Raw genomic sequence first — 22,462 nt, 5'->3', positions numbered from 1 at the left:
AATGGCAAGTCATTTGACCTCTCAGAATCTCTTTCTTTGTAAAATGGGCATACTGCCTGCTTTGTGAGGATTTTGCATAGTTTTGTTTAACCATTTATTGATAGTAGTGATTAATATTTGACCATAAATGATTTGTGCTTATTATTTAAATGATAAACTACAAGGTTACTTATTTACAACAATTTAATGTTGATTAGATGTTATGCAGCATTCCTATAATAAAGAGACATATTGCTTTCAGCTTGCACAGAAGATGGGATTTCCAGCCAGTATTGTGGATTCTGCAGCAGAAAACATGATCAAACTTTATGACCTTTTTCTGAAATATGATGCAACCATGGTAGAAATAAATCCAATGGTAGAGGATTCAGATGGAGCTGGTAAAGTATCTTCTTTCATCAAACATTGATTGTCTATTTAGCCCCTATCATATGCTTCACTGAGGAAGTGAACTCATTCCTATGTAGAAGCTTGTTTTATAATGAAAACAGTGAATGTGAACATTTGAAAAGAATGAATGTGAACAAAGAGACACTTTAAACAAACCCTTTATATATTTACACACAGAGGGATTAAAGCTGCGCTGTATGGCAGCTAACAGTCACATGTGGCAGTTAAAATGAATTGAAATGGTATAAGATTAAAATATTTCTCAATTGCAGTAGTTACATTTCAGGTGCTCTTTAGCCCCATGTGGTTAGTGCATTAGCACATACAGAACAATTTCATTCTTGCAAAAAGTTCTGCTGGGCAGTGTTGGATTAGAGTATTTAGCGCGGTAGTGGATAAATAGTTGTAGTTTGGGGGAATTAGCCATTTTAATCTCCCCAGGTTTCAGACTTCAGAGACATGATTGTTTTTATACAAAGAGTATATTTTGATACTGGAATCCTTTTAATATTAGGGAAGAAAGGTTGGCTTGTTACTTTGACAGCTTTCCTTTTATATGTGTTTAAAAGGTAAGTCAGATTCTGAATTATCATCCCTTCCCTGTATAGATATTCTAAAAATATAAGCTGCTTTATTATAGCCTAAGTTTTTCTTGATATTTCATGTTAATTGCTTCTCTTGCTGTGATTTGTTAGATTTTGTTTCACATTTCTTTGGACATTTCTAATCTTAAGCATTTATAGAACTCTTTCACTTTTGTACTTCTAATGAGTTCTGTTTATTATTGTCGAAATCAATTTTTAGGTGGTCATTTATATGGTTGTATAAAGACAAAGGAGTAAAAAATCTCTTGTGATTATAGAGGTAGTTTATAAAACTAAAATTAATTAAATTTTTTAAAGAGTGAGGGCTGATACACATTTTAAAAATGAAATTTTAATAATTTGTGTAGGAGAATTAATCTGTATAAAACACTCTTTTTTTAAGGGAGGCAGTTCTTAACATATTCTTTTAGATTGTCATTACTTAACCTGTTGTGGGTCAAGGACAAATTTTAAGAAATGCAGTGAAAATTGTATGAAAGCAAGTAGCAGTCACCAAGGAATCTGAACCAATGTTCCCATGGGTGTGTGTGCATATACACTGTAGAAGTCTAAACGTTCATGCAGTTTAGAAATTCTCAGATTCCTTAAAGCCTTTAGTCCTGCATTTGGTACTTGGATGTCAAATTACTAATTCTATTGCTAGGCAACCTTTAGAATCTTTTTTTCATGTTTCAAAACCAATCATGCTGAAATTTTATTGGAATTGTATCATCCCTATAAATTGCTGGGGAAAATTGACATCTTTCTAGAAGTCAGTCTTTCCAACTAGAAATACAGTTTTTTTCCATTTATATTTTTTTAAAAATAAGGCATCTTTTGGAAGGTATTTCTTTTTAGACTTATTTGTAGAAATATATTTTTTGTTGCTATTTTAAATTAAGATTTTTTCTACCATTGCATTTTCTTACTATTTATTGCTGCTCTGCAAAGACTTTTGATTTTGTTCTTCATTTGTTGATTTTAATTCTGTCATTATGTTTGTTTTCCTTAGTCTGTGAAAAATATTTCTACTGTGTTTCAGCTTGTCTCCCATGTTTTGGTTTGTTTTCAGTTTCTTCTTTCATAGTACTTAGTTTTTAATTTTGACCATACAAAAGAGACATTTAAAGTATACTTTGGTTTCCTACAGTAAAGTTTTTCTTTTTTAAAAAATATTTTCCCTCTATTTAACAAAAACATAGCAAATACTTTGTGCCAGGTACTGTTGTAATTGCTTTTCAAGTATAGACCCTGTAGTTCATTAGATGTTTATAACAGTTCTGTGAGGGTAGGTACCATTACTGTCCTTACTTTATAGGGTAGGAGACTGAGTTATCAAGAGGTTTACATGACTTACCCAGGGACACATGGCTAAGGGTAGAGCAGGACTGCAGAATTTGCACTCTGACATATGACACAGCTGTATGACAGGGATGTTTTGGGTAGAGAGTAGCATGTCAGCATTGGAGTAGTAAGGGATTAGCTGTTAGGGTACTCTTTTAGGCTGGGACTTTCTGGTGGCTCAGTTGTAAAGAATCTGCCTAGCAATGCAGGAGAATATGTGTGCTGTGTGCTCAGTCCAATTCTTTGTGACGCCATGAACTGTAGCCCACCAGGCTTTCCTGTCCTTGGGATTTCCCAGGCAAGAATTCTGGAGTGGGTTGCCATTTCCTTCTCCAGGGGATCTTCTTGACCCAGGGATTGAACCTGCATCTCCTGAGTCTCCTGCATTGGCAGGCAGATTTTTTTCCCACTGAGCCACCTGGGAGGCCAGGTTCAATTCCTGGGTCAGAAAGATCCCCTGGAGAAGGAAATGGCAATACACTCCAGTATTCTTGCCTGGGAAATTACATGGACAGAGGAGCGTGACAGGCTGCCATCCCTGGGGTTGCATGACCTATCGACTAAACAGCAGCAGTCTTTTAGGCTAAGAAGCTTAGTAATAGTCCTAGTAGTCCAAACAGAAGGTAACAGAGGCAGTGGGAGTGGAGAGGAGAAGGGTTCATTTTACAGATGAGTTCAAGCTCAGGCTCTGGTAACACATCTACATTTCTTTTATGTATTTTGCATGAAGGCTTCTGATCAGTGTACTCTGGGTAGTTCTAAACATCTACAGATTGATATGTTTTATTTATGAGGTACATATTGAGTTTTGAAAGTAATATTTAAAAAAATAGGAAATACAGATATTTGTCTCCTTTTGTACTAAGTTACCATATGATAAGATAGTATGTACATTTGGGGAAATTATCATAGTATTCCTTAAAATAGTAGTTTAAGGACATTTTGAATAAGACTAAATTTTGAATTATTTCCTTTGTGCATAGTTCTTTTGGAACATATCTGCTGCATAGAATTGAAGTATACCTATTAATTTGTACGGGTTTAATTGTTTGAATAATTTTAAGAGGCAAGCTTGTAGACTGTAGACTTACTTTCCTAGTAATGCTCTGAAAACATAGGGTAATATTGTAGACTTACTTTCCTAGTAATGCTCTGAAAACATAGAGTAATATAAAAATATATATATTTATTTGAATAGAATTGCTTAAATAGCTTGTCATACCATTGCTATCATTGGGGTTTCTGAGAGCTCTTCCAGTGACTACCCGTCTTCCCTGCCTGAGTTCTAATTAAAATGGATCTGACAGCTAAATTACAATTAGACAGGCTTAATAAATCTATTCACATATGAGGCTTTAACAGGGCAATACTTTCAGGGATAGGCTATGCCTTGGAAATAGCAGTTGGAAATCCTTGTTCCCTGTGAGAAGCTTACTCCCAAAAGGAAGAAAGATTGAGATAAATTAGGTATGTCTGGTTTTATAATATCTAGATTAATTAGACAGTTAATTTACTTCCCTTCCTCTGGGAAGAAGTAAGTAAAGAGACAGTGACAGGACAGATGTTACACTAACTGAGCCCTTTGAATGTGAAAGGAAACATCCAGAGTGCGGGATTTGCTTACCTACTCGCAAACATTCCACAGTATTTTCTTTACCTACTGAGCTCAGCCATTAAGCCTGTGATCTATCAGGATGGATGTAGAAGTTTTGAGGGACAGTGATTAACTGTCTGTTTGCATAGTCTTGTTCTGATTTTGAGGCTGTCATTCCAGTCCCAGCCATGTTCCTTTGGATGTTATGGGAGCACCTATAGGTAGTTTGAATTTTTACCCCCAGAAATTTCCAAAATGGGTCAAAACAGTATACCAGTATCAGATGTTTAAGAAAGTGTTAGGCTTAATTGTGAAAATTTACTCTTTTCTGTTTCTGACTCCAGATTGTGTCCAGTTGTCTATTGGAGTATCAGAAGTTCATGGGTGAGATTAGATTCAGTTCAGTCGCTCAGTTGTGTCCGACTCTTTGTGAACCCATGAACCACAGCACGCCATCACCTGTCCCTGTCCATCACCAACTCCCGGAGTTTACCCAAACCCATGTCCATTGAGTCAGTGATGCCATCCAACCATCTCATCCTCTGTTGTCCTCTTCTTCTCCTGCCCTCAACCCTTCTCAACATCAGGGTCTTTTCAAATGAGTCAGCTCTTCACATCAGGTGGCCAAAGTATTGGAGTTTCAGCTTCAGCATTAGTCTTTCCAGTGAATATTCAGGATTGATTTCCTTTAGGATGGACTGATTGGATCTCCTTGCAGTCCTGGGGACTCTCAAGAGTCTTTTCCAACACCACAGTTCAAAAGCATCAATTCTTCAGCACTCAGCTTTCTTTACAGTCCAACTCTCACATCCATACATGACCACTGGAAGACCATAGCCTTGACTAGACGGACCTTTGTTGACAAAGTAATGTCTCTGCTTTTTAATATGCTGTCTAGGTCATAACTTTCCTTCCAGGGAGTAAACGTCTTTTAATTTCACGGCTGCAATCACCATCTGTAGTGATTTTGATTGCAGAGATTAGATTATGTAGCATTAAAATTCTCTGAAATACTTTAATAGTAAACTGCATAAAGACGCAGCTGAGACATAAAGACACAAATGTGATAAAGTCCAAAGGACCTAGAGAACTGAAGTCCCAAGTCAGATTCTTTTATCTGAGTTAGAAATTCAAAGAAATTAATGTTCTTGCTAATTTCTTGACTATTTTCATTGAACAAGAGGTTGTGAATTCTAGATACAGTTTAAATTCTTTCAGCCAGGGCAGTTTGGATTTTTTTTTTTCATAGGAACAGGTAGAGTTTCTCTGTAGTCTCAGAAGTTGCATTATTTGAATTTCAGATCTCTTATGGGCCTCAGTTCTAATGGTGTACAAAAGGTTAATAATACATGTAAGTTTATCACAGCTATGACCCTCCATTACCAAATTTGGGGGGGGTGGGAACCAAACCCAGGCCATTCCCACTGCCAGGAACAGTGATCTCAGGCACAGTTATTTCTCAGAACCATGTACTTCGTTTTATGAAGGGTCATGGAAGAAACTCAGGCTTCCCTGTGGCTCAGACAGGAAAGAATCTGCCTGTAATGCGGAGAGACCTGGGTTCAATCCCTGGGTTGGGGAGATTCCCTGAAGAAGGGCATGGCAACCCACTCTGGTATTCATGCCTGGAAAATCCACATGGACAAAGGAACCTGGTTGGCTACAGTCCATGGGGTTGCAGAGAGTGGACATGACTAAGTGACTAAGCACAGCACAGCACATGGCAGAAGCTCAGTGAAACCTGAGTAAAGGAGAGTGGATTGATTTTAGTCTCACCAGGAAGCCGGGTGATTATTTTACCTGTGCACTTTAAATCAGTTGAAAGAAATCTCTGAGCAGAAAATTAATTTTGGCCTAGTGATTTTGGCAATTAATTTGGCGTTTGTGATTTCTAGGGGGAAAAACCAAATATGTACATCTCTTAAAAGCTTTCCCTCTTTTGAACACTATGAATTGGGTGTGGGCTCTGTTTACTGGTATTACACATACCCTTGCTTAGTTAGCAGAGTTGTCAGTGGCTGGTTCTACTGACTGTTACAGAGCTCAGGCCTAGGAAATGTCCTTCCTAGGTATTTCACCTCAGGTTTTTATTGGAGAATCACCCTCAGCTGAGTGAACCTGTCTTGATCTTCTTGAGTCTGTATGCCTTGGAGGCCTACTAAGGATTAGTTACTCGGTCATGTCATCCTCATTAAAAAATAATAGATATACAGTTGATCATTGAAAAACATGCGTTTGAACTGTGAGGGTCCACTTATATGAAGATTTTTTTTTCCCCAGTAACTAGTAGAACAGTACTACACAGTCTGTAGTTGGTTGAATCTATGGATGCAAAGCTGTAGATATGGAGGGCTGACAATAAAGTTATATGCAGATTTTTTTGCTGATGTATCTTGAGCACTTTTTGTGTTTACTGAAATATTCTTTTAAAACATTTACTTTGATGTTTATAATCCTGGCATATATAGATATGCCACAATTTGTAAATTTGTAAGTGATTATGAAAATACAAGGGATCTGAATGAAGCATTGCAGTCTAAGAAACATACATATTATCATTCATCAGTGATTTCATATATTGTACTTTTCAGTTTAGATCTTCAATATGGTTCGTTTCATAGTTTTATTTTCTGCCGATATTTCTTACCTAGTGCTTTATTATGAACATATTTTCCTTTAGGTCATTTTAAATGTGTTTAAAAATGCTGTTTCACAGTTTTCTGATAATTTAAAATTTGAGTCATCTTGGGTTTTGTTTCTTTTGACTGCTTTTCCTTTTTACCATTGGTTACGTTTTCCTGTTTCTTCAGAGATCTAGTAATTTTTATACTGGACATTCTGGGAGGCTGAATTTTGTCTTCTTCTGAGAGAATGGTTGACTTTTGTTGTTGTTAGTTAACTTGGCTGACTCCAGACTTTGTCTCTTGTTTCGGGCAGCAGCTGAAACTGCTTGGTTCTTTTCACCTCTATCCGTTCAGGAGTAAGGAGAATGTTGTAGTTAGATTGGAGCAAGGAAGGGATAAAATACTGAAAGATGAAGTCAGACAACTAGCCTTCATAAGGACCATTTTGGTAGAGTGCTGCAGGTAAAAGCCTGATTAGAGTGAATTTAAGAGAGAATGTCAGCAGGAAGACTTGGCACAGTGAGTCAAGCACAGGTATTGGCAGATAATAACTATTTCAGGCTTTGTGGACCATGTAGAGTCTCAGTTGCTGCTGTTTTTCTCCTTCTTCCTTTACCCTTTCTTTTTCTTCTTTTTAACTTTTTATTCATAAAAATGTTAAACCCTTTGTTAGCTCACAGGCCATTAAAAAACCAACACAGGCTGAATCTGGCCTATGGACCATAGTTTGCTGACCCCAGGTTTAAACAGACAACTTTTTCTGTGAATAATGCTGTATAGGAAGAGGAGAGTAAGGGGAGGTAGCGGGTAAAAGAGTTTCTTCTTTCTATTAGGTGGGGAAAAGAATAGCTTTTTTTGCAAGCCAGTTTAAGTTAGCCCATGGAAAAGTAGAGTGGAATTTATGGTGCTGGAAAAGCAGAATTGCTGTGATAGTGCCCTTGAGTTGGGACCCAGAACCCAAGCAATGGAGTTAGCTAAGAGCATGGACTGTTATTTCTTGGTAATTAAAAAGAACATTAAATGCTTCTGAGGTTTTTCTTTCTTCTTTATCTGTTGCTTAGGACAGATGTAGAAGCAGTAACTTTGATGGGATAGTTTTAGATTCTCACATATTCTTATTCAGGAGATAGTTTGAATCAGTTGTGAGCATGAGTTGAAATACTTTCAGTAAGTAACAAAATGTGTTTTTCCCCTAAAGTAAAAAACATTTGATTATTGTATAGGTTTTTTTTTTTTTTGGTCTATCTTGAAATTAAAATCACTTTCTTTTTTTCCTTTAAAGTGCTGTGTATGGATGCAAAGATCAATTTTGACTCTAATTCAGCTTATCGTCAGAAGAAAATCTTTGACTTGCAGGACTGGACCCAGGAAGATGAAAGGGACAAAGATGCAGCTAAGGCAGATCTCAACTACATTGGCCTTGATGGAAATATAGGCTGTCTAGGTACCATGTGTTCTTATGTTAGAGTTGGATTGGTTAATCTTATTTTCTTTATGTTGCTTATACAAATCATTATCCTCTCTTGGTAGTGAACGGTGCTGGTTTGGCTATGGCTACAATGGATATAATAAAACTCCATGGAGGGACTCCAGCCAACTTTCTTGATGTTGGTGGTGGTGCCACAGTCCATCAAGTAACAGAAGCGTTTAAACTTATCACTTCAGATAAAAAGGTAAGGGCAGGACCTATGTTTTAGATTTGAATGGTAAGAAGTAACTTGATTAATTAGTAGAGTATGTAGTTTTACTTGTTGAGCATACATAGGTCATTAAGAAATGTTTGTTATTGATGGGGCTTTGAATTTTTTCTTGGTGTTAGATTCTAGAATTGTTTAATAAAATTTTTTTTTTTATTGCTCTTTCCCTTTGAGTCTATGGACTTATTTGCCATATTCAACTTTATAAAGAGCATTAAACTAAAATGAGATACAAAATGTACTTTGTTTCTTTAGCTTTGTAATTATTTTTTAAAAAATAAATTTTATTGGAACTATATTCCTATCGCTTCCTTTGGCAAAAACTTAAAAGCAGAGCATTATCTAATTACCTAACTGTTGACTACTTCTCTGAGCCACCAGAGAATTCCAATAATATGAACTAGAATTCTAATTATATTTCTAAGCATGGCTTTTTAGGCCTGTGTACAAGAATGGAGAAAAGCATATGAAGAGTTCCTGTGCTGGGGCATTGGAGCTGGAAGCAGGCCAGGAGCCCAGGGTGACAATGTGGATAGCACTGAAGTAGCTGTATACATATGTCCCTTTGTATTGGACACTGTGCTTGGATTTAGGAACACATGGTTTTTTCCTTCAAGGCCTTTTATAGTGTGATGTGGCTGATGAATTGAATGTAGTGCTATAAAAGAACAGAAGACAGAGCTGATAAACTGGGAGAATCAGAGTGGCCTGACTCTCAGTGTGAAAATGAAAGAATGCTGACCCAAATAAGCCCTGAGGTTTGGGTGTGACATGTATTCAGGAGTGGCCACACTTTTTGAGTGCTTTGGAGAACCTGGTGTTTGTGAAAAGTTGGTAGAGTTGATGGGGAAAAATGAAGAGATGATAATGAGGACTAAGTTGGAGATCTTGCATATAATGTTGTCTTACCACCTGGGCTAGTCATGTTGCTAATGGCTATGCTTAATAGAAAACAAGTAAATGGAATCAGGAGGTCTTGTTAATGTGGAGCAGGAGAGAAGAAACTATGGACTAGGTGTTGAAATTACCCAAGGAGGGGAAGGAAATTTTGGTGGGTGGTGGACTGCCAGACTTCAGTGATGAGAGCTGCATGCAGAGAGTATGGCTCTTTGGTCTGAAAATGTTTCTGTGGAGTTAACTTCTATAAGGCACAGATAGGGCTTCCCCAGTGGCTCAGCGGTAAAGAATCTGCCTGCGATGCAGAAGACATAGGAGACGCAGGTCCGATCTCTGGGTCGGGAAGATCCCCTGGAGAAGGAAATGGCAACCCAGTCCAGTATTCATGTCTGGAGAATCCCATGGATAGAGAAGCCGGTGGGCTGTAGTCCCAGGGTCGCAAAGGGTCAGACACGACTGAAGTGACTGAGCACACACACAAGGCACAGATATGAGTGTGTTCTTGAGAAGGAAGGAAAAATAGTCATTCCTTTAAAATTTTAACCTCCTCAAACATTTTATTGATAGGTACTGTCTATTTTGGTCAACATTTTTGGAGGAATCATGCGGTGTGACGTTATTGCACAGGGTATAGTCATGGCAGTAAAGGATTTGGAAATTAAAATACCTATTGTGGTACGGTTACAAGGTGAGTGTAAAAGGTATCTTGTAATTGTTTCACTAACTCTAAAAGTTAAAAGTTCATAATTAAACTTTTATTTAAACTTTTAAAAGTTCATTATTAAAAGTTCATAATTCCAAGGAGTTTAGTTCATTTAAATTTTAGTTTTAAATAGCTGTATTTTTAAAATGAGAGTGTATAATAGAGAATTTTTTATATGTGAGTTTAAAAAAAATCTAACATTGGGACAAAATTGTTGATAGTTTTGTTTGGTATAAGTTGATACATTATTTGCTATGCATTGTCTTGAGTTCTGACTTGTGTGAATTACCATTAATGTGATAAGGCAAAATATTTTACAAGATAGCTCCAGATTTTTTACAGCATTTTCTTTGGTTTAGAAGCATTTGTATTAAATGACAGATGTTGGTTGAAATTTTATATTTGTAGTATATTGTGACAAACATTTTAAATGATTTTGTGTATGTTTTTAAAGCATCTTTATATTTGCATAAATCATTTCCAGGTACACGAGTCGATGATGCTAAGGCACTGATAGCAGACAGTGGACTTAAAATTCTTGCTTGTGATGACTTGGACGAAGCTGCTAAAATGGTAAACGGGTTATGTTGATCTAAGGAAAAATTTGCAGTGTCTGAAAGGTTTATAAGCATTTAGATTCTAAAGTGAACAGCTAATACTGCTAATAATTAGTTTTTCACTTAAATTCTGGGAGTATTGAATCCCGTATACCTATCATACCCCATATCCCAACATCCTAAACAGTTACCAGCTCATGCCCAACCTGTCTCATCTAACTTTTACCTGCTTCCTTCCTTGCCCATGATTTTTTTGAAGCAACTCTCAGACACTGTATCATTTCACACATACCATCATGTATCTATAAAAGATAAAAGCATTGATGATATAAAGGAATTATTGTTATTTATTTCAGATGGGATAGTGGTATTATGTTTATATTTTATAAAAAAGAATCGAGTCAGTGTTGAAACGTCTCTGATTTTCTTAAATATATTTTGCCTATGTTCTTTGTTAGATTTAGGATCAAAATAAATCTATGCTTGCAGTTGGTTAATATATCACTAAATTTCTCCTTATAGATTCTCCCTTGCCCTCCCCCCCCCACTTTTTGAAGTTTATTTGTTGAAGAAAAACAGGCTGACGGGCTAGTCGTGTTTCCTATAGTCTGGATTTTAATGATTGTGTCTATGGGGTGTCATTTAACAGTTTTTTGACCAGAGGTGTGTTAATACATTGTTACCTGAGCATTATTCGCTGGAATGTTTCAGTATTAACTTACCTAACATATCGCTGGCCACAGGCATTAGTTTCTGCAAAAAATCCCCTGGTCAGTAATGCGTTAACACGTTTCTTTGCTCCTATACTTCCTGTAAACTGGTAGTTCAGTCTATAGGCTTGATCGTATATGTATTTGATTTTGAGGAGCGGGGAGCAAGAATATTTTATTGGCGATTTTGTGTAATTCCATAAAGAGGTATATAAATGTCACGTAACTTATCAGATAATACTAGCAGTCCTTGACACTCATAACTTAGATGCAGCATTTTGTACAAAAGTGGTGATTTTCTAATTCTGTGATTATTTGTTATATAGAATACATATAAAAAGTGAAACTTTCTTGTATCAGTTATTTTATTGTCATGGTGCACATTTTGCCTAGAAAAAGCTGCATACTTACTTGATTCTTTGCTTTTATTGATAAGTAAATTTTAAATGATTTTGCGTAGATACTTAAAACATCTTTAAATTTGCATAAATCGTTTGAGGTATATGAGTTGATGATGCTAAGGCACTGATGGTATCAGTGCCTTCATTATGGCCTATGAAAGTGACCCAGGCTTTTTTGTTTCTTAGTTTTTGTTTTTAGGTGTGTGTTGTGTGTTACATGGCATGCATGCATACACATCCTATTTTGAACTCATGGATTTAAATACATTTGACGTGGTTCAGTGCATTTTAGTTATTTTTACTGATTCTTAGATTATCCCATCTGTGGTCAGTGAGAACCTCTTCATGTTGACTCTTGAGTCCTCACATGTCCTATGATGTGCTTGCTTTCTAGTGTAATGAGATGTTTCAGGCTCATCTTTACATTTCTTCCTGCTGACCTGAAATCAGCCAAATGGTGTTTAGACATCACAATTTAAACCTTAAGGGTACTTATAACTTTTGGGTTGTTCATGGTTTCTAGATTTTTTAAAGTTACAAGTCTAGAAAAATATGTGTTTTTTAAAGAGAGAAATACATGAGTACATACTGATATTTCCAAATCCAGGAGTACAGTTTGGTTTTTTTTCTTATCTGATATGTTTCTTTTTTTTTTTTCCATCCCATGCTAACAAATATTTATTGCTTTGTCCCTCAATACAAACAAAACAGTTTTAGAATAATAATACCAACAATATGTCTCCTGAAAGTAGAGTAGTAGATTTGTATCTACAGTTCTTTTTGTCCTTTGAAGTATTTCCCAAAATTTGCTGGATTCTAAAGTTCCTGTGAAATAGTTCTTTGTTTTATCCCACTCTGAAGCAGTTTCATTTCTTTATTTTAAAAGTAATTGCTTAATTTTTTTTGTTATAAATATTTGCATGGTTCCAAAGTCAAACTATAAAACAAGATATATTCAGAGAAGCTAGCCTTTATACCTATTACTGTTTCTTCCTTCCCATAGGTAGTCAGGTTTTTTCTTTTTTAATTAGAATTTCTTAGTTCATCTTTTCACTTTCTTTAAAAACACAAATACGGTATGTATGTATGTATATGCATATATCTCTCCACTTTCCCACATTACATCATGGTAACATGTATTTTACCTCATTTCTTTCATTTAACACTATATCTTTCTTGGTGAATACTCTGTAGTGGAAACAGAGATGTTTCTAAATGAGAACTTTTGACTCTTTATCTGAAGTTCACAGACAGTTCATTGTGAACTTATACACAATCCTGAGTTTAAATTAAGATTTTGAGTAAGGGTCTGGTAGGGAGAAAGTGTTTCAGAAAGCCTGTTTTGACATTGAGATGTGGAATCAATTGCTGAAGGAAAGAGTGAGGGATAGTAGGAGTCTGCCTAGTTCGGTAATTAGATATGAGGTGAGGTGAAGGGAATGAATAGGTTAGAACTTTTCTCTGAAAATATGCTTGTTTGCAGTGAGAGCCTGAATTACGAAAAGCTTTTTGGACATGGAGAGGAAGGATAAGTATCAGTAGGAGCTTGATCAAATAGACTGTGAAAGATCAAAGTGAACAGTTGATTTAAGTTGTGTCTGTAGTGTTTCTTTAGTGAGTAGGAGGTTATGGAAGTCATGACAGTATTAATAATATGATAATGTTAGCAATTGCTACCATTTATAATTTATTATGCATGCAATGCTAAGCCTTTTTTTCCCCTTCCCCTATTACTTGACTTAATATAAGTTTGATGATACAATATCCACTTTTATAGATAAAGAAACAAAAGCTTGATACATTAATCTTATTTAGGATCACATGTTGTAAACATCAGAGTGGGATCTGAACTCAAGGTGTTTAACTTTAAAACTTTCTCTTAACTATTCTGCTGGAGAGGAGAGAAGCTAAATTTGTTGTTTGGTTTTAGATATGTTTAATTTGTGCATTTTGTATAGTACCAGCTGAATATTCTCAGATAGATTTATATAGAGAACATTGGAATTCAGGTTGATAATTGTTAACTTACTGACAGAAAGTAAAATAGTAACTTCCAGATTCAAGCTCCTATCCCAACATTCTAGGATAATATACATATTTTTAAAATAAGCTTTTATTTATTTATTTATTTATGGCCATGCTGTGTGGCTTGCAGGATCTTAGTTCTCTGACCAGGGGTTGAACTTGGGCCCTGACAGTGAAAGTCCTAACCACTGAACCACTAGGGAATTCCCCAAACTTTTATTTAAATGTGTTTTGCGTTGTGTAGTATCCAGCTAAGACAGCCACTATTTCTATCATCAAAGATAGTTAAGGGCAGCAGATGGAAATAAGACATTTCTCCAAAGAAGATATACAGATTGATGGCTAACATGCACATGAAAAATTGCTCAACATCGCTAATTATTAGAGAAATGCAAAACTACAATGAAGTGTTACCTCATACCAGTCAGAATGGCCATCACTAAAAAGTCTATAAATAACAAATGCTGAAGAAGGTGTGGAGAGAAGGGAAACGTCCCACAGTTTTTCGGTGGGAATGTAAATTGGTTAAATCACTGTGGAAAACAGTATGGAGGTTCCTCAAAAAACCAAAAATAGAACTACCATATGATCCAGCAATCCTACTCTTGGATATATCTGCAGAAAACTAATTGGAAAAGATAAATGCACCTCTGTGTTCATAGCAGCAAATTTACAATAGCCAAGACATGGAAGCAACCTAAATGTCTGTCAACACATGAATGGATAAAGAAGATGTAGTGTATATATATATATATACATATATTCAATTGAATACTACTCAGCCATAAAAAAGAATGAAATAATGCCATTTGCAGCAACATGGATGGACCTAGAGATCATCATACTAAGTGAAGTAAGTCAGAAAGAGAAAGACAAATACCATATGATATCACTTGTATGTGGAGTTTAAAATATGACACAAATGAACTTATTTACAAAAGAGAAATAGACACAGATATAGAAAACAAGCTTAGGGTTACCGAAGGTGAAAGGGAGGGGGAGAGGAATAAATTAAGAATTTGGGATTAACATATATCCACTATTACATATAAAATAGACAGTCAGCAAGGACCTGCTGTATTGCACAGGGAACTATATTCAATATCTATAAGGGAAAGAATCTGGGAAAGAATCTATGTATGAATAACTGAATCACTTTGCTGTATACCTGAAGCTAACACAACTCAACTTCAATTTAAAAAGAGGAAAAAATAAAGATAGATACAATTTGGGCAGTGAAAAAGAGGTAGATACATATAGCAGATATGTATCTATTTAATATCTTCTGATTATATATATATATTTATATTATATTTATTTAATTTAGATATATTTATATTAAATATATTTAATAAATATATATTTAAATAATGTAAATAAGTATTAAATTAAATAATATTTAATATAAATTAAATTTATATTATTTAATATTAAATAAAATAAATTATTTTATTTATTTATTTTAAAATTTTATTTTTAATTTTATTTAATTATTTATTTAAATAAAATATTAAATAAAATTTAATATTTAATATAAATTAAATAAATATATATTTATATTAAATATATATATATATATTTTAATATGTGAATAAAATCTAGTGTGGGTTATAACATCCAGGTTATGAAGTGTTAGATTTGACTATCCTCCTAGGAGTGGCAAGGGCTTCCCATGTGGCACTAGTGGTAAAGAACCCGCCTGTCAACGCAGGAGAGGTAAGAGATACAGGTCGATCCCTGGGTTGGGAAGATCCCCAGGAAGGGGGCACAGCAGCCCACTCCAGTATTCTTGCTTGGAGAATCCCACAGATGGGGGAGCCTGGCGGGCTGCAGTCCATAGGGTCGCAAGGTGTTGGACATGACTGAAGCAACCTAGCATGGATGCATGCCAGAGTGGCAAATGCTTCTGAGACTGTGAAGTGGCTTATAACAATGTCAGAATAGCCCAGATGTTTTAAATGAAAAGGATTGAAGATGCAGTTAATTTTGCATTGACCAATTGTCCTGATTCTGTGTTTTTGTGAAAATAGAGACAAAGATTGTTTTCTTTTCCTTTCAGGTTGTGAAGCTCTCTGAGATAGTGACCTTAGCCAAGCAAGCCCAGGTGGATGTGAAATTTCAGTTGCCAATCTGATCTGAGAATCCAGTGGTTGACTGAGGATGTTAAATGTGTTATAATTGTTAAAAATACTGTGTTCTGTATTACTATTGTTCCTTTTCTCTTCAGCGTGTGAAGCTTTCTAATTACCACCTAGGCATAAAAACTAAGAGCATTTGGTTTGTGTTTATTCTGTTCTAAAGGGGCTGTTTGTATAAAGAATGTGTAAGGCAGTTATCTAGTTTGTTCTGTTGCAGCTTTCTTTTTCACTTTTACAGAATATGCCAGTTTATTATTGCAGTATGCCAGTTTATTATTGTTGGGTACAACGTTCTTCATTGATAAGAGTCTTATGAATAAAATAAATATGAAGATAAAGCTTTATTCTTTAGTGTTAGAAATGTATTATATCTAATAAACTAGTTTCATCAGTAGAGCAATGTATTAAAACAATGTTTTATATAAGAAGTGTTTATCTTCAGCACCAAATACTTAACTAAGTTTATCAGTCACTATTTATAAGCAGATCTTTCAAGCACTCCCCAGAATATTTTAAGTATTTCGGTGAAGTAACTTGTGAATTATTTGAACATTATTTTAATCATTACAATACTCTTGATGACTTCTAGTCGTCATGATGATCCTGTTATTTGAGAGCCTGTAAGTTTGTATCAGATAAGGGTATATTTACTAAGGACTTGGCAGACAAAATTAACAATGTCAGTTTAAATTAATAAAGATCTCCCAATGTGATTTGGATTAATTTTTTTTTCCTTTTTAAGTAAACACAGTAAAAAGTGATGTGTTTATCATTGCACTAAATACCTCTGAGAAACTGATTTGTAGATTGTGTACTAGGCATGATATTTGCATATAATAAAGCGATCTAAAGATATTTCACTTGAATTCCACTGTTTATGTGTGTGCCATCTGGTACTCTTCTTCAGAAAAGCCTACACTGTCCTTTGTGTCCCAATTCGTATATGTGTGTGTATGTAGATGTCCATCTTCATTGCATAGAACAGTTGATAATTTAACTATTAACAGGTTAAGTGCCATGGGAGGAAATATCAGCCAAGGAGTAGACTATGTATGTAAACATACTGGTGAATTTGAGAACTTCCGCCTGTTTCTTGAAATGTGATCACACACACACACTCTGAGGGGCAGCATAGCAGAATGATTATGAGCACAGAACTTGAAAGTAGACTGTATGGTTTGAATCTTGCTTCTACTCCTTACTAGCTATATAAGCTGATCAAGTTTCTAAATTTCAGTGTACCTCAGTTTCCTTAGCCCCTTTCTCATCCTCGCTAGAATTACTTAGTGGGAAGAGGGAGATACAGGCAGAGAGAGGGAGGGAAGGCAATATAGACAGAACACATGAAATATACACACATTCAAACCACCTATATCATATGATCCGTCTTCCCAGCCTATACATTAAAAAGACTAAATGAGAACCATTAAGCCATTTAGAATTGTGATAAAGTTATAATTAAAACTCCAAAGCATTTAGCTTTTAATTAAAAAAACAAATTCCAAAGAATGCCAGCCCATGATTAGCTCAGAAAATACTGGTGTTTGTTTTGGTTGGGTCCAGTCAGGAATTAAAGACTGCTTGTATTTCAGAGAGGATGTAAAACAGGCTCTGTTTTTTCTTATCTATTCTTGCATAATAGATTATCCCCAAACTAGTGATTTTCAAATAACAAAATTGTAACCTCACAGTTTGTGTCAGAAATTTGGAAGTAGTTTATCTGGGTGGTGGTCCTGGTGATACACTTACTTGCAGGTTTGAGGACTGCTTCCACGATGGCCTCCATGCATGGCTGCTGGCCTCCACTTCTCCCCGTGTGGCCTGTCCTCGGGGCTGCTTGACGGTCCTTGTGACAGGGCAGCTGGCCGCCTCCAGAGCATGTGATCCAAGGGAACAAGAAGGAAGTCGCACTGCCTCTTGTGTCCTCACCTCAGATATTTGTGTTCTCATCTCATTGTCCCTTCTGTGACAACTATTAGAAACGAATCAGTAAGTCCAGGGACTTCCCTTGTGGTCCAGGGGCTAAGACTCCGAGCTCCCAACACAGGGGCCCCAGGTTCCATCCCTGGTCAGGGAACTAGATCCCACATGTCACAATTAAGTTCTCATGCCACACGCAACTAAAGATCTCACATGTCGCAACAAAGATTAAAAGATTCTGGGTGCCGCAACTAAGACCCAGCACAGCTAAATAAATAATTTTTTTTTTTTTTTTAAAAAGACCTTAAAAAGAATCACCAAGTTCAGTCTACAAGAAGGGAATTCATCTCCATTCTTGAAGAGGGAAGTATCAAGGAGTTTGTTGACATATTTTAAAACCATCACAATGTGTGCTGGGTACTGAAAGCAAACCGTGCGTGCTGAGTTCAGAGATCCGTAGCTGCTCAGACTGAGATGTAATGAGCATCTAGGATCTTTTTTTTTGATAGGTAAGAAGTGGATTTATTCAGAGAGAAACACTCCACAGACAGTGTGGGCCATCACAGAAGGTGAGTGCGGCCAGCATCTAGGATCTTGAAAGAGTTCTGAGGCTTGGAGCACTGAGAGGAGAGTGTCTTGGCTGCTAATGTTCAAACCCTGCTTGAATGGTGAACCCTGATAGTATCACCTTACAGCTGAGAAGTCAGGTAACAGGACAAAAACTAGTGGAATTGAAGCAGCAGGCTATAACTAATCTTGGTAAGAATGATTATAATGTAATGGTGGGGGAGGAGGTCAGTTCTGTGGAGAAGAGAGAGTGGAAATAACTGACTGGTGCCTGCTTATACACCCTCCTTCCTCATCCCCCAAGCACACATACAGGCACACCTTTGAGATAATGTGGGTTTGGTTCTAGAATACTACAATAAAGCCAATATCCAATAAAGGGAGTCATACCAACTTTTTGTTTTCCCAAGATATATGTATACTGTGGTTTGTTAGGTGTGCAATAGCATGTCTAAAAACCAACGTACATACCTTCATTTTAAAAACTTTTATTGCAAGGACTTCCCTGGCGGTCCAGCGGTTAAGACTTCACCTTCCATTTCAGGGGGTGTGGGTTTGATTTGAAACTCCAATACTTTGGCCACCTGATGCAAAGAGCTGACTCATTTGGAAAGACCCTGATGCTGGGAAAGATTGAGGGCAGGAGGAGGAGGGGATGACAGAGGATGAGATGGCTGGATGGCATCACCGACTCAATGGACATGGGCTTGGGTGGACTCCGGAAGTTGGTGATGGACAGGGAGGCTTGGCGTGCTGTGGTTCATGGGGTGGCAAAGAGTCAGACACGGCTGAGCGACTGAACTGAACTGGGGAGCTAAGATTCCACATGCCTTGTGGCCAAAAAGCCAAAACATAAAACAGAAGCAATATTGCAACAAATTCAATAAGGACTTTAAAAAGGGTCCACATAAAAAAAATTAATAAAAATAACAAACTTTTATTGCTAAAAATACCATTATCTGAGTCCTCCATGAGTCATATTAGTGACTTCAAAGATCACTGATCACAGATCATAAAGACAAATATAATAAAAATGAAAGAGTTCGAAATATTGCAAGAACTCCATAATGTGACACAGAGCTTCTAAGGGAGCAAATGCTGTTGGAAAACTGGCACCCATAGGCACGGATGCCACAAACCTTAAACTTGTAAAAATCATGGAATCTGCAAAACACAATGAAGTCAAGTATAGTTAAGTGTGGTGCACTTGTGAAACTCATGAATGTTCTCTACTAAGTCTTGAGGCTTCCTTCCCTACAGCCCTACTTGCTTCATGTGGAAAGAAAACCTACCTTAATATTTGAATACTCTAAGTTACAGTTGAGTAGATCCATTTAAACTTCTAGAGTTTCTGCATAGAATATAGCCAATTTTGACTATTATATCACCTTTACAGCTACAGAACCTGGGGCAGTAAGCTTGATAGGTCCTGGTGTTTTGTAGGAGATGGGATTTTAAAAACTCACACATGTTAAGGGAGAAAGCAAGCAAAAACCAAAAAGAAGTGACAACTCCAACAGGATGTTGAAGCTATTCACATTTTAGTGAGTTGTTTAGTGAGTCCTTTGCCTGGCAGAGAATTTTATTTAAAGAAAAGTTAAAAATCATGGGTGTAAATGTTAGCAGACTGTGGGTCAGGTGTGCAGGGCTGTAATTAGAATCATGCTCTTTGGTCATGTTGAAACGTAAAGGGTGAGAGAAGACCTTTGGAAAAATCAGTTTTCAGGTGTATGTAATTTATCGTGTGGTGATAACCTGAAATGAGCTTTAGAGGTTTGCAATATAAAATGAAGAAGGATGAAAGGTTGGGAAATCAATTTTTGTTTCACGTTTGATTTAAAACGAAGTGGTGAACGTGAAGGGATAAAATAATGATGTAAAAGTTGGTGTCTGAGTCACAGCCTGGAGAGGAGAGATCTGGTCTGTGAAGGCTTTTCTGCAGTGATGCAGGAGACACGAGAGAAAGCTGAGTGTCCTTGGGCACGAGGATTTGACCTACTGTCTGACTGTTCTCAGAATCGAGGTTGTGGCGGTCTTTGTTCTCAAACAGCCAGCTCCGACAGCATCTTTTTCTTCTCTGAAGTCTTTGAAGGACTTTCTTACTCAGAACTTTGCCTCATAAGGAGGTAAGATTGTGGACAACTCTGTTTCCTCACACATAACCAGCTTCTTTCCATTTTTCACTTCTTTCAGTTGTGTGTGTACATTGCTGCGTTCCTGCGTCTTGCCTGCCCTTCAGGTAGTCAAGGGGAGCCATCCCCGTTTGCCTTCCTTCACTTGACGATTCCACTGCTGGTGCAGCGGCAGCAAGCGGCTCAGTAAGCGGCCATCTTGGGAACACAAGACTGCTAGCGTCCACCTTGTCAGGATCCGGTCCGTCAGCGTCCTGTAGGAGTTTGGTGTGTCCTCCACAGTCACCTCCACTGTTGGTCATTCCTTCACTAGAGTTTATTCCTTTCACTTTAGCCTTTCGGTTCTCTGCTTTAAGAACAGATATGTGAGGTCTCTTGGACTTCACCTTGCCCTGTCTGTGGTCAGCAGAATAATAGCCCCTCGCAGATGTCCACATCCTAATCCCTCTAACCTGTGTCTATGTTACCTTACAAAAGGACTTTGCAGATGAGATTAAGGCTGTGGCTTTTAAAAGAGGAAGATTATCCAGGATTATCCCTGTGGGCCTCTTTTAGTCCATTTAGGCTTCTATAGTGAAATGCCATGGGCCAGGTGGCTTATAAACAACAGGAAAGTGTTTCTCACAGCTCTAGAGGCTGGGAAGTCTAAGATCAAGGCACCAGTAAATTCAGTGTCTGGTGAGAGCCCGTTTCCTGGTTCATAGTTGATACTTTCTCCCCATGTCCTCACATGTTGGAAGGGTTGAGGGAGCTCCGTGGGGTTCCTTTTATAAGAGCACTAATCCCTTAGTTTCTGGAGGCTCTCTACTGATGACCTGAGCACCTCCTAAAGACCCCACTTCCTAAGACTATCACATTGAGCATTAAGTTTCAGTATATGAATTTTGGGGGAAACAGATACTCAGTCCATAGCAAGCCCCAGTCAGTCAAGCCCTTAAAAGCAGAGAATGGCCTCCAACTGGAAGCAAGAGAGATGCATTCAAAGGGAAAGCTGAGAGATTCTAGGCATGAGAATAATTCAGGGCACAAAGACCAGAGAGGAGCCTTTAACTGAAGATGGCCCTTAGCTGACAATCAGTGAGGAAAGGAACTGGATTTTGCTAATAGTTGGATGCATTCCTAATGAAAGTGTACATAGCTGGCTGACACCTTAATTTTGGTTTTGTGAGGCTGAGCAGAGAAACCAGAAAAGCCTACAGAACTAGGAGATAATAAATTTGTGTTGTTTTAAGCTGCTAAAATTGGTGGTCGTTTGTTATGGCAGCAATGGGAAACTTAATATGCTAATATATTCAGACTGCTGGAAATGAGTTTCACCCCTGAAACTGAGGTGAAGGAGCTTTCTTTAAAAATTAGAAATTTATACCTTTCAAATCTATCACGGACTGATTCTTTTATAACACACTATTAATAATAACTATTACTGAAGAAATAAAATTTTAAAAGCATACAAAATATAAGCCCCGATTCTTTTACTTACTTATTTTTGATTCAACAGCATAAAATTGCTCTTTCAAATTGCTGTAAGGGTTTCTGAATGCTTACTCTATAATATCTGCTTCTGTCTTTGAGGTTTGTGAACTGTTCATGGATCACCATTAGTTCACACAGATCACATTTTCAGTAGGACCGAGAAAAGCTCCATCACATCCAGTTTGTGAGGATGTAAACACACGAACTGAAAGTAGGATGTTAACAAACATCTAGGGTTGAGAGGCTTAACACTGAATAGTTTCTAGTGAACATTATGATACTCACAGCTTTGAAAATCTCTGAAGCAATTGCAGTTCATAAAAAAAGCCATGTGACTTCTTTATGCCCTAGAATCTAGTTGAATTTTATGTAGAAATTGATCTGTTTAGTGAATTAGAGGGGAATGCAATGAAAGGGCCAGGAGATCCTGAGTTTCATGATGTTAACTGAGCCCTGACATTATCAACATCTTTGGTAGGAGTTACTTGACCACCAGTTGAGATTGTGTGTGTTCAGGCAACATGCTCCGGGTTGATGGGGTGGATATTTCATAAGAAGGAACCTGGAGACAAACCTTGAATACTGCATGATTATTTCTCTGATGAACTCCAAAAGCAGAAAACATCCTTTCATTCTGTTTTTGATATTATGCGCTTGATGAAACTAGCATTTTCTTACAAAAAGAGACCTTTGGTTTAGTGAAAAT

General features: G+C 36.9%; 1 protein-coding gene across 1 annotated transcript in view; it reads left to right on the top strand.

The window, feature by feature from the left end:
- The window catches only part of SUCLA2 (succinate-CoA ligase ADP-forming subunit beta), a 41,459-nt gene extending 24,940 nt beyond the window's left edge, over positions 1 to 16,519 (top strand). The window contains exons 6-11 of the mRNA XM_065902034.1: positions 242 to 380; positions 7,819 to 7,980; positions 8,067 to 8,209; positions 9,698 to 9,818; positions 10,318 to 10,406; positions 15,586 to 16,519. Coding sequence (XP_065758106.1) covers positions 242 to 380; positions 7,819 to 7,980; positions 8,067 to 8,209; positions 9,698 to 9,818; positions 10,318 to 10,406; positions 15,586 to 15,660 — 729 coding nt within the window. The 3' untranslated portion in view covers positions 15,661 to 16,519. The remainder of the gene's footprint in view (positions 1 to 241; positions 381 to 7,818; positions 7,981 to 8,066; positions 8,210 to 9,697; positions 9,819 to 10,317; positions 10,407 to 15,585) is intronic.
- The last annotated feature ends 5,943 nt before the right edge of the window (positions 16,520 to 22,462 follow it).

The sequence above is a fragment of the Muntiacus reevesi genome, chromosome 11 (assembly GCF_963930625.1).
Source record: "Muntiacus reevesi chromosome 11, mMunRee1.1, whole genome shotgun sequence".
NCBI classification, from domain to species: Eukaryota; Metazoa; Chordata; class Mammalia; order Artiodactyla; family Cervidae; genus Muntiacus; species Muntiacus reevesi.
The sequence above is the reverse complement of the archived record's forward strand: the minus strand, read 5'-3'. Positions and strand labels throughout refer to the sequence as shown.